This window comes from Pristis pectinata, chromosome 18, assembly GCF_009764475.1.
Source record: "Pristis pectinata isolate sPriPec2 chromosome 18, sPriPec2.1.pri, whole genome shotgun sequence".
In the NCBI taxonomy this organism is placed as follows: Eukaryota; Metazoa; Chordata; class Chondrichthyes; order Rhinopristiformes; family Pristidae; genus Pristis; species Pristis pectinata.
Genome location: NC_067422.1, coordinates 39,115,395 through 39,127,940, shown reverse-complemented (window position 1 = coordinate 39,127,940; position 12,546 = coordinate 39,115,395). Strand labels below are relative to the sequence as shown.

General features: G+C 44.5%; 1 protein-coding gene across 4 annotated transcripts in view; it reads right to left on the bottom strand.

The window, feature by feature from the left end:
- The window catches only part of llgl2 (LLGL scribble cell polarity complex component 2), a 107,289-nt gene that overhangs the window by 17,690 nt on the left and 77,053 nt on the right, over positions 1-12,546 (bottom strand). For all 4 annotated transcript variants that reach the window (XM_052033277.1, XM_052033278.1, XM_052033280.1 and 1 more), the window contains exons 11-16: positions 11,123-11,340; positions 9,255-9,322; positions 7,825-7,978; positions 6,806-6,910; positions 5,264-5,556; positions 661-814 (exon numbers count right to left, since the gene is read on the bottom strand). In XM_052033277.1, the coding sequence (XP_051889237.1) occupies positions 661-814; positions 5,264-5,556; positions 6,806-6,910; positions 7,825-7,978; positions 9,255-9,322; positions 11,123-11,340 (992 nt within the window). The remainder of the gene's footprint in view (positions 1-660; positions 815-5,263; positions 5,557-6,805; positions 6,911-7,824; positions 7,979-9,254; positions 9,323-11,122; positions 11,341-12,546) is intronic.

Below are 12,546 nucleotides of genomic sequence, written 5' to 3'. Positions count from 1 at the left end.
AGGAGTGGGACACACATGATTACAGACCACTTAGAGTTAATAAGGTTTTATTCAAGCAAAATATGTTTGCCTAACCCAAGTCTTTTAAAACCCTTCCTCTGCAATACTTCACAGCTGTTGCAAGGTCATGGACCCGAAACATCCCCTGTACAGGTGCTGCCACATCAGTACTTCCAGCATTTTGTGTTTTACTGCAAATTTTTTTTTAAAAGTTAAGATTGTAAAGCTTGGAACATTTTTCTCAGAGCACAAGGGATGCCCAGAGCCATAAATTGATTTAGAGATAATCAAGGAACAGAAGGATTTTGTGGGAAAGTGTGGACAAGATACAAGACTGGCTCTGATATTGAATGGAGGAGCACGATTCAGCAGCTGTATGGACCACTCTTGCTTTTATTTCTTGGATAACCTTGTGTTGGTACAGTAAAGGGTGGATGCAGAGTGAAGCTTGCACTGAATAAGCTCACATCCAAAAGAACATCAACTGCTCAGCAGCACCGCCGTCGCACCTTACTCGGACACCGGCATGAACATATCCCCGTACCCTTGCAACCCCTCCGATATAAAGCACATCCCAGGTACACAATGTTCTTTCGATCCCTCAGATCCACACACAGCTCCCACCCTCAACCCCGATCAAAGATGCAGACCTCCTCTAACCTTAGCTGCACCGTCCCCATGTACTGGCCGCTTCCTTCCAGACGCTCTGGTGCCCCGGATCCGACGGAAAGATTGTCGCAGTGATTTCTTAATCGATTTTACTCGTGACAGGGGCCCTTCAAGTGCCAATTGGTCACTGGGGTGCAGTGTACATCTACAGGTGTCAGGGGTACATGTGGGGGAACAAAGAGGATTAAGGTCAGATTACTCAGTAATCCAATGGCAGCAGGATACACACCAGTTACACAAGAGGTCAAACAAGCATCTGTTGGCTGTACCTGCCCTGGGACTCTAATAGCGAGTGTAGGTGGAGCTTTAGTACTTGCATTGGAAATACTCAACACTTACAGGGGAGAAACGGAACACCGTTATCTATTCCCAATGCACATCTAAATATTGCACAGTGAGGGACGAAGGGATTTAACTCCACGTTCTTTGAGGGGATGCACACTGTCCCAATTGATCAAAGCCAATTTAATCCAAGTATGTCAGGAGTTCCATAATAGTCCAGTTGATGTGCGAGGGAGCTGTGGTCCCAGGATATCAGCACAATCTGCTCAGCAACCAGAATCTGAAGATAAGTTGCACATGACTTTCTTCCAGCCCTTCATTTTACTTCATGCAAGAATTCAGATGCTTCTTCTGTGGAAGGTCTACGTTTTGTTGTAATTCTCAGCTTGTGCTGGCCAATCATTTCAGCCATAGGCTACAGGGAGTGGGGGCAAAGAGTCTAGGAGAAGCTGTGTATGAAGTGCAGTACAACACCAGACCATCGTAAAACTGATCAACTGCCTCCATGGAAAATGGAATTAATACAAATAGAATCTGACAAGCTGAATAGCTGCAGAATACTGGTATTCAGCTTGACAGATTCTATTTGTATTAATTCCAGATTCTGTTTGTATTAATTGTGGCAAGCAATGATATTGTGCTAGATTGTTTGTGTACCTGTGGATAGCTGCAGCGGTGAAGGTGGTGGGGAACCATTGGTGAGTTTTAATGGAGTCAGAGGGTGTGAAATGCTGGGGCTGTTATTGGTGCAGTAGCCAGTGGACATCTGAATCCTTGATGAATAGCAAGGAACTGGAATTGAAACTACTGACAAACACTGGAGGAACAGGTCGGATGAATTAGTCAAATCAGGGGCAAACAGTATTGGAATGACAGAAAGAAAATGAATGTAAAATTCAATTATTTGAATCTTGTATGGCAAATAGATTTTATTTATATATTTATTTTAAGTTCTACATAGGAGAGCTTGCAAAGATTGGATCTCATTGAACTGAAGAAAAAGTGATCTGGTTAGGCAGAAGACTGCACTCAAATTAGAAGCAAATGGCTCCTGTGTAACTGGTGTGCATTCTGTGCATTTAAGATTAAGCTATCTTTATTAGTCACACGTACATCGAAACACACAGTGAAATGCATCTTTTGTGTAGAGTGTTCTGGGGACAGCCCGCAAGTGTCGCCATGCTTTCGGCACCAACAGAGCATGCCCACAACTTCCTAACCTGTACGTCTTTGGAATGTGGGAGGAAACCCACGCCGACACGGAGAGAACGTACAAACTCCTTACAGACAGTGGCAGGAATTGAACCCGGGTCGCTGGCGCTGTAATAGCATTACGCTAACCGCCACACTACTGTGGCGACCATGCACTCAAATTGGAAGCAAATGGCTGTAATACAATTCAGAATCTGTGCTGTAGCTTTAACTGTTTATCCACTTAAATAAAAGAGCCAAATATTCAAATTTGCTGTTGATAAAGATCGGAGATAATAGCAGTGCAGAGAAGATTTGAAGATGTTGCCAGAACTCAGGGGCCTGAGTTATAGGGAGAGGTTGGGCAGGCTAGGAATTTATTCCTTGGAATGTAGGAGATTGAGGGGTGACCTTTGAGCTGTATAAAATCATGAGGGGTATAGATTGGGTGAATGCACATAGTCTTTTTCCCCAGAGAAGGGGAACTAAAAACTAGAGGGCACAGGTTTAAGTGAGAGGGGAGAAATTTAAAAAGGGACTCGAGGAGCAACTTCTTCACACAGATTGGTGAGTTAATGGAATGAGCTGCCAGCAGAAGTGGTAGAGGCAGATACGATAGCAACATTTAAAAGACATTTGGATAAGTACATGGGTAGGAGGGGGGGGTTAGAGGGATATGGGCCAAACATAGGCAAATGGGACTAGCTTGGTGGGCACCATGGTCGGCATGGACAAGTTGGGCCGAAGGGCCTGTTTCCATGCTGCGTTACCCCGACTCTGTACTGATGTACGTAGGGCCATAAAAAATTGGTGCGAGGTCTTCCACTATGCATTAATAAACAATAGATCAGAGTGTCCTTTAAATGGTGAACAGCCAAAGGCAGCAGGGGCAGTTCACATTTATGAATCAGTGAAGTACAATTAGGCATTGAAAAAGTTCTAAGGCAATTGGAATATTGGCCTTTATACTTCAGTCCTCTGGTTATAAACCAAGGAAGTTTTGCTGCAGTGATACCGAGACCTGGTTATAACATGTTTTCTGTGTACAGTTCTGACTAATGCAGCCTGTTGGTCTTGCAAAGAGTACAGTGCACGTTCACCTGAATGTTTCCAGGGCTTTGTTGATTATGGGGGAAGATTACACAAACTATGGGTTAACATTCTATATTCTGGGAAGTGCAAGAAGAAATTTGATCAACATTCCTTGGGTTTTGAAGTAAGAGCCTGGGCATTCACAAGTCAGGTAACACTCCATCACATAGGGGCAGTCAAGAGTTGAAATCTCTTCCACAGAGAGCAAATGCTGGCTCAATTAATAATTTTAAGTCCAAGGTTGATAGGTTTTTGCTAGACGTGTAGTCAGGGCAAGCAGCTGGAATTCAGAAACAGATCAACCTTTCTCTCACCAAATGCCAAAAAATGCTGAATGGCCCACTCATTTCCCTAAACACAAGGACACGGGAGCAGGTCACCAGGCCCCTTCAGCCTGTCCTGCCAGTCAATATGATCACAGCTGATCTGCCCCAGGCTTCACCTCCTCTTCTGTGCCAGTTCCCAATCATTCCAAATTCAAATTCATTAGGCTTTCAAATGTTTATCTACCTCTTTAAATACCTTCAATGATCTAGCCTCCACAATCACCCAGGGGAGAGAATTCCAGAGAATCAATATTCTTCAGGAAGAAATTCTTACATCAGTTTTAAATAACCACTCCCTTATTTTGTAATCACGTCCCCTCATTTGAGGCTCTCCCATTTGCGCAGACATTCCAATATTTACCCCATTATGCCCTCTTAGGATCTTGTATAATTTCAATAACATCACCGCTCATTGGTCTAAACTCTAAGGGATACAGATGCAACTTCTTTAGCTGCTCATGACAGGACAACCCTCCCTTTCCAGGAATTAGCTAGTGAATCCCTTTTGGACTGCCTCCAATGCTACTGTATCCCTTCTTGTACAAGGAGACTAAAACTGTCCACAGTACTCTGGGTGGCTTCACCAACACCCTGTACAATTCTTAACGCCAACCCCCTCAGTAAAAACCAATTTGCCCGTTGCCTTCCTAACTACTTGCTGCACATGCCTGGTAACTTTGATTCATGCACAGGAACAGCTAGATCCCTCTGTATTCTTATTTGCAATCTATAATAGTCTGCCTTTTGATTCTCTTACTGAAGCACATGACCTCACTTTCCCCACATTAAACGCCATTGCCAAGTTTTTGCCTACTCACTCAACCTATTAATATCCTGTTGCAGTCATAACGTCCTCATTGCAACATGCCTTCCCAACTATTTTAGTGTCATTGGTAGACTTGGATAGCTTCACTCTGTCCATTTCTCCAGTACATGGAGCTCTAACATTCTACAATTGTTTTATTGACAATCCACGTGCAAATTAGAGGTGGAGATACAGGGCCAAAAAAAAAAAGCAAGTCAAACAGAAACTCAGATTAAACTGAGTATCTCAACTGTGGAATTCACTCTCACAAGGAATACAAGGAAATTGGTTCAAGGGCAAGGATGAACACAAGGAAGAGTAGGATAATGTTGATGGATAATGTCGATGGATAATGTCGTTGGGAGAGAAGGATAATCAGAAAAGGTTGGTGCACAGTATAAATGCAAGTATTGGCCAGAGAGCCTGTTCTTGTGTTGTAGATGTTCATTTTAGATAAAGCACAAAGAAAACTTCAAAGAAAAATTGCTGCAGGTACATAAAACTGAACAATCTAAAACAGGGCCCAAACTAAAAACCAGAGTGAATGGTAGGAGGTACAGAAGCTTGAAGTCCCACACCACCAGGTTCAAGAACAGCTACTTCCCTTCAACCATTCGGTCCTTGAACCAACCTGCATGACCCTAATCACTAGTTTGGCATCACTGTGACCACTTTGCTCTAAAATGGACTTTTGTTCTATTTGTGTTCTTTTTTGTAAAATTTTGTAAAATTTGTTTAATTTATGTTTTTCTTGTGAATGCTGCTTGTATGATGCCATGTGCCTGTGATGCTGTTGCAAGTTTTTCATTGCACCTGTGCACACACAGGTGCAATGACAATAAACTAAAATTTGATGTCACTTCCTGACCCGACAGAACACACCATTTCTTGAACTAACCTGACCATGACAGTACGTTTTTGCTGATAGTCATAGAGGCCAAAGCCATGACTTGTGCCAAACGTCACCAGCTTCCATTCTGAGTGCAGGGCAAGTGATGTGACAACAGCTGGAGGCTGACACTGCACCAGGGCAAAGGGCTGGAAACCAGCAGGGAAGTGAACCAAGTCCTCATGTGGATTCAGCCGCTCATGGCCTTTCCACTTGAAAGTGTCCTGATCCTGCAAAATGTCGACGAGAGTGCAGGGCACTGCCTGATCAACAGCCTCATCGTTCAGCTCCATGACCAAAACCTGCCAGAAGAAAACAAGGTTATTAGTGGCACAGGTCCAACAAGAACTCACTTCCACACCAACATCCTGGAGCTACACGAACAGATTCTGCGAGATACTTGATTCACATCTGTACAGCACAGGAGTTGACCATCATACTGGAGGCTTGTAGCAAGGGGGTCTTCAGTTTAGGGATTCAGTTAAGCCAACTGTATGCTTTCTGAACGGTTGTTATTCCTTTTTTTGTTGCACTATTTATTTTGTAATTTATGGTAATTTTATGTCTTTGCACTGTACTGCTGCCACAAAACAACAAATTTCATTGACATACATATCAGTGATAATAAACACCGATTCTGACTGTGTTAGTCAAACAGGCCAAGAATTAAGTACAGTAATAAAAGATGTTGTAGGGCACAGCAGAACCAAGTGCAAAGGTCAGACTGGTACACACAGATGGATGATGAGGTACAAACAAAGAAAGCATAGATGGTAGCTTCAAACAGATGGCCACAAACAATATCTGATGCACAAGGGAGGCAAGGACATCGGGAATCTCAAGGCTAAAAAAAGTGGTAGAGATAGGAAGGTCAGTATCAGGAAACCAGCTTTCAGGGACTTAAACACAAATAGAGAGATCTGAATTAAGAGAGGAGTATGTGTCCCAACTCATACTTTGAATTTTCAAAAAAAAACCAAGGTTGATAACAATAGGCATGACTCCGTAACAGTATGTGTACAAGCACAAAGCTGCAAGCAGAAATGAACTACAGAAGGCTGCATAAACTGGGATCTTGGGCTGTTCAGCACATAAACCCAGGACAGAGGGGAGCACTGAGACTGGAACTCAATGCAAGTTGCTAACTGCTCTTTGAATAAATATTATTGTTTGAATCACTTGCCTGGTTTCCAATATCATTTTTGTTTTTAAGTACCAAAGTTTTGGTAAAAGACTCAGGAGGTGAGACGGGGGCAGTGGTGGTGGGAAGGATTGGGAGGTGTCAGGAAACCAGAATTATAGTTTAATATATAGCAACTTTTGGGTTATGTTACCATTTTTGAAAATTTACCATAGTACTGAATTGCTTCAGGTAATTAGGTGGATGTGTACCCAGCAACATGTCCCATATGTGAAACAGGACAGTCCCTGGCAGAAAAGCAATTCACAGGTCATTCCCAAGAATCATTATTTACAGTGGGTTCACTGGAGGGGTTTTGAAAATGATCAGGGCTCTCGGAAAGGTTGGAGATAAAGATCGCCAACACTCACCTGTCCAGCTGTGCCGGCTACTGCCAAATAGCTGCTGTACTTGCACAAGTGAATCTTCTGGATCCCCAGCCTGGGATCATCACTGTATGGATCAAAGCAGCCTACCTGTAAAAGCAAACATGAAATCTTAACAGCTCTACCGCACATAGCTAGTGGAAATCCTCCAGACCTGCTGTCGGCCTGACCTCAGTACAGCTACCCTTAGGTGCCCCATGATCTGAAATACTGCCACATCTCATTTCAGAGCCATTGGTACAGAAGGCGCCAAGGGGAGATTTAACTGGGGCACATAAAATAATTGAGCAGAAAGACACACCTGCCCCTCTGGGCAAGCTGTTTTAAAATAATGTACTCATTTTCCAGAATCTGGTCATTGCTGGTAAGACCAGCATTTATCGCCCATCAGGTGGTGGTAAGCTTCACCTTGAACTACTGCACTCCTTCAGGTTCTGCTCCTCCTATCGGTGAGCGAGTTCCAGCATTTGGATAAAGAACCAGCAATATATTATCTACAAATCAGGACGGCGTGCCACTAGGAGGGGAACCTGCAGATGGTGGTGTTCCACACACCTGTTGCTCACCCTTCATGACGGGGATCGTAGGTTTGAGGTGCTGTTGAACTCTTGGAAAAGAACTATGCAAATATCTGGCAAAGATGCATGGTGTGTGAGCAGGATACTGGGAAAATTGTGACGTTTACAGTAATAGTAGGAACAGTCAGAATATTGCAAAAAGCACATTGACACTAAGTGGGAGGATGATGCGAGCAGGGAAGTAGTGAGACTGGGAAAGTTTTGTGCTCCACTTCATATTTGGTATGTGCATCCAAAACAAAAGGGATGGCAAAACCCGAGGCTTGGAGGCCACCCAGCCCCCTTAGGGTGGATTCAATGTGCAGGGCCGTGCTTTTCCTGAATCACGTCTGCGTTTTACTGATGGACAGGTTTAGAGTTCCCTGCATTGCTGTTGATCCCTAGTTACCAGGACTCCACGCTTTAATGCTAACAGACAGCACGTACCTTCCTCAGGGGCGGCCACTCGTCCTCTGAAGACTGATTTAGGTTGTCGTTGTGATCTGCGTCCGTAACAAATACATTGACTGTGCTGAGTTTATACAAAGGCTTCAGGCACACTCCTGATGCATCCCAGAAGCGGATTGTTCCATCTTCATGTCTGCAGAGGAGGAGTAAATGACAACAAAAGCAGTGATGCAGGACCCAAATCATTCAGGGAATTCCATCCTGATCCATGCTGTGGATGTTGATTACCAGGAAATGAGGCATATTGCCTTGAAAAATTACAGGTTGGGCATGAACATGAGCTCAAGAGTTGTAACATCCATCTTTATCCAGAGCCAGCTCCAGACAGGAACGGCAGAACACTGCACTCTATCAAAATATCCCAGAGTCACAGAGCCAACCTGAAAACATACTGCAACTGGCTCTCACCCCACACTCCCACAGCAAGTCTGAAGCCTCTGCTTAGCAACCAAACCCATTTTCAAGGCAGTACTCGAGCACATTCTATCACTATGTGGCACTTGGCTTTGGAGAAAACACAACTCACTTTTCCTTTTAATTCAACAATAAAAATCCCAGAGGTCTGTGGAATTCAGTTTTGCCCATTCTCTATTTTAAATAAGAAAAATAAAAACAGCTTAGGGACAGGACTCAGTGTCTGTCAACTATGCCTTGTGAAAGGGTCTGGTCCTAATCAATATAGCAAGTCTGTGCTTGGAACATAATGCACCTAATTTCTTTGAGCTCAGGCCAGCTCTGCAGCCTAATGCAGGATGCTGCCAGATGGAGCTGCTGCCTTTTATATGAGATGCTTCTCCCAGGGCTGACCTGCAGCTCCTGTAGGTCAGCAGTGTGAAAGATCCTGTGGTAATAGCTGGAGAGAAGTCCATGTGCTCACATTACTCCCTCACCCACAGATTTTTCCAATTACTCTCCTCACTTGCTTGGAGATCTTACTGTACACAATCTGACTGCTGTGCTTGTTTATTCGAGGGCAGCACAGTGGTGCAGCAAGTAAAGCCTCTGCCTCACAATGCCAGAGACCCAGGTTCATTCCTGACCTCGGGTGCTGTCTGTGTATGGAGCCTGCACATTCCCCCTGTGATCACATGGCTTTCCTCTGGTTTCCTCCCACATCCCAAAGTCATGCAGGTTGGTAGGTTAATCGGCCACTGTAAATTGCCCTAGCGTGCCGGTGAGCGGTAGAGCGTGCAGGAATATTATGAGAATGTGGAGCATTAGTGCAAATGGTTGGCACGAACTCGGTGAGCCATAGGGCCCGTTTCTGTGTTGCATCTCTGACAGTTACTGAGCTTCCAAATAATTTACAAGACGGAATTTCAGCGAAACAGACATGCAACCGAGGCACATTAGACACATCACTGTGCATGACTCCATACAACTGAAGGCATGTGATAGTCTGTCCTTACCCTGTGAGAAGGAGATCTCTTTGCAAAGGTTCAGGAGCGGTGCTGTACCCACCATCAATAGGCCACGGCTGTAGAGACAACATAACCAGTCACTTCAAACAGAAACTAGCAGCAATAATTCAAGTATCTGACTGACACCTGCTTACACATGAAATTGGAGAAGGAACAATTTCACAACGTCTATAGTGACCTCCCTTGCCAGCAGAGGACTCTTTGCCCAGATTCCCAGGGACTGAGCATTGCCTGTACTTAACCTGTGTCCATCTGCCCCTAAAAGGTGGCAAATAGTGGGTAAATGGGGGGAGAAGGGGGGTAGAGAATGAAACAAGAGATTCCAACCATGCACTGCCCTTTAGATACATACAGCAAGTTAATTAAATGAAAGCAAAGTTTGATCCTATATAAACCTGGGGCCTCCAAACCCACCATTTCCACTCCACAAATTAGCATTAAATCCTTACCTCCACATCCCAGTCCCAAATACATCAGGACAACACACAGCTCCTCTTCATCACCTCCAAAGTCCACATCTTCTCTGAGCCACCCACCACACCACAAACCAATCCCAACAACCAAGTCCCTTTGCTGCATCTCCTCCCCAGCCAAATGCCCCACGTTTTCTCCCTAACCCCAGATCCCCGCACAGCCTCTCCCATTTGGTCTGAGGACACATCAGATGACCTGTCCTGGGCCCAGCACACAGATGTAATCACAAGGTGTGCCAATGTCATTACTTTCTTAGAAGGCTTGTCACCGAACACTCTAACAAACTTCTACAGATGTACTGTTGAAAGTGTCCCGACTAGTTGCATCAGAGTCTGGGATGGCAATTCGAACGTGCAGGAAAGCAAGCTGCTGCAGAGAGTAGTGGACTCTGCCCAATACATCACGGGCACATCTCCCCCCACCATCGATAGCACCTACACGAGATGCTGCCTTAAGGCAGCAACATCTGTCATCAAAGATCCCCACCATCGAGGCCATACCATCTTCTCGCAGCTATCAAATCAGGCAGGAGGTACACAAGCCTGAAGTTGCACACCACCAGGTTCAAGAATAGCTTTTTGTTCCTGAACCCACTGGCACAACCCTAAGCACAACCTCAGTATCGCAACACTACGACCACTTTGCACTACAATGGACTTTGTTTTTATTTGTTCTAATTGTGTTCTCTCTTGTAAAAATTGTGTAAATTTATGCTTTTCTTGTGAATGCTGCTTATCTGATGCTGTGTGCCTGTGATGCTGCTGCCGCACCTGTGCACACATGGACTTGACTTTTTGCCAATTTCCAGCCCAAATTTTTCTCTACTTAACCAGTGAGACATGGAAACAAGACCTGCCTATGCACAGACAAGCAGCATAAATCACCAAGCCTTCTAGACTTGCACATTTCTCATCAACTTTAAAGTGTCACATCCATAAGTAATGATACATTCCCTCCAGTAGGTCACAGGGTTTATACACTACAAAAGAGAAGGCACCTCACAATAGTAAACTCCAAACCATAGGTTATCAGAGCATTTCTGGACTCATCTGCACCAGTTGTCTCCAATTCCCAGCCCAAGGATTTTGGCCCTCTAAATTTCTCTCTCCCTCTTTGACACCCACCAACAACTTTGAGCTTCTGACTTCCTGCATCAGTACTTCCTGTGGTTTGGCTGTAAGCTCTGTTTGATTGCAGGGCCCCCCCATGAAAGACCTTGGTCTACAACTCCTCATTGTTTGCAAAGGCCAGTGGGTGCATCTTGCAAGTTCAGCTGGGAGTTTCAGTTAAATGACCACGGAAGGGCTTTGCTTTCTTGAAGCACCACTATTACTTTCCCCACTCCGCCACAACTCCCCAGAGGGTAGACTATGAAGCTGTACCTTGCTGGAGTAGTGGGTGATCTGCTTGCTGCCTGCAGCGATGATTCTCTCCCAGAGTTTAATGGGGATGTTGGAGACATGGTGGGAGCAGGTGATAGCTGAGCAGTGGAGAGGTATCAGGTACGGAGATTGGATCACTGGCCACGAAGGGGTCTTTAAGTCAATGGCTACCAGTTCCTCCTCTGCTAGGACCAACAGAGCACTTGGGTCATCACAATCTAGAAAAAACAAGAGAGGAATTTCAAAGAGTGTGGCAAGTCCTCACAACATTAACAACAGTAGTGGGACCAAGTGAAACATCACCATCCTCCACATGTACAATGTTTTATAAGATATCTTTATTAGCCACACGTACATTGAAACACAGTGAAATCCATCTTTTGTGTGGAGTGTTCTGGGGGCAGCCCACAAGTGTCACCACGCTTCCAGCACCGACACAGTATGCCCACAACTTCCTAACCTATACATCTTTTGGAATGTGGGAGGAAACCAGAGCACCCAGGAGGAAACCCACACAGACACACAGGGAGAACGTACAAACTCCTTACAGACAGTGGCTGGAATTGAACCCGGGTCGCTGGTGCTGTAATAGCATTACATTAACCGCTACACTAACGTGCCTGCCCCACTGGTCACAGTAACTAAAGAGTTAAAATCACTACTAGCCATTTCCTTTGGAATAAACATCAACGTGACCAATACCTAGAGCTCAGGCAAAGCTGAACATGGAACTCTTGGGGCACTTGGACCACAGGTCCATCAAACCACACCTTTCAATTGTAAATATCAGTGCTCAACTTGGAGGGACAAGTCTGGCATGAAATCAGGGCAAACGGAGTATTCTCAGTGGCCCCAAGACTGCCAGCTACAGCATTCTCAATGGATTAACTCGGCATCATCTGCCACTGTCCAATTATCCTAGTTTACGAGGTGACCATTTTTGGCAGGGCAAACAAGCTCCAAAATTTCCAAAAACTCTGGTTTCAACTTGTACATTCATATTCACTACATTAAAAGATGACTTCATCCTTTAAACAAACTAAACTTAAACCAGCGTTGGTTTAACCAAGATGACAAAATTAAGGGTAATAACAATATTTGGTTTCACACAAGTGAAAATATTTATAGCTCTCAAAAATAAGTGCAAAAATACCCAAGTAGTGCAAAGACCTAACTTGCAAGAAATAATTTTCTTCAGATAGAGGCACACAGACTAATCAGGAGAATTAACTCGCTGCCTGCCTGCTTGTGATAAAACAAAGAACAATGAACAAAAGCAGCAAGCCTGACAAAGGGTTCCATGGTCTGCTTATTTAGTGATCTGTCTGGGAACTGGAAGGTATATGCCAGAGACAAGTAAAGCACTACGATTGTGCTAAAGGGGAGAGACTCAGAACAGATCTGGCAGCTCATATCTGGGTATC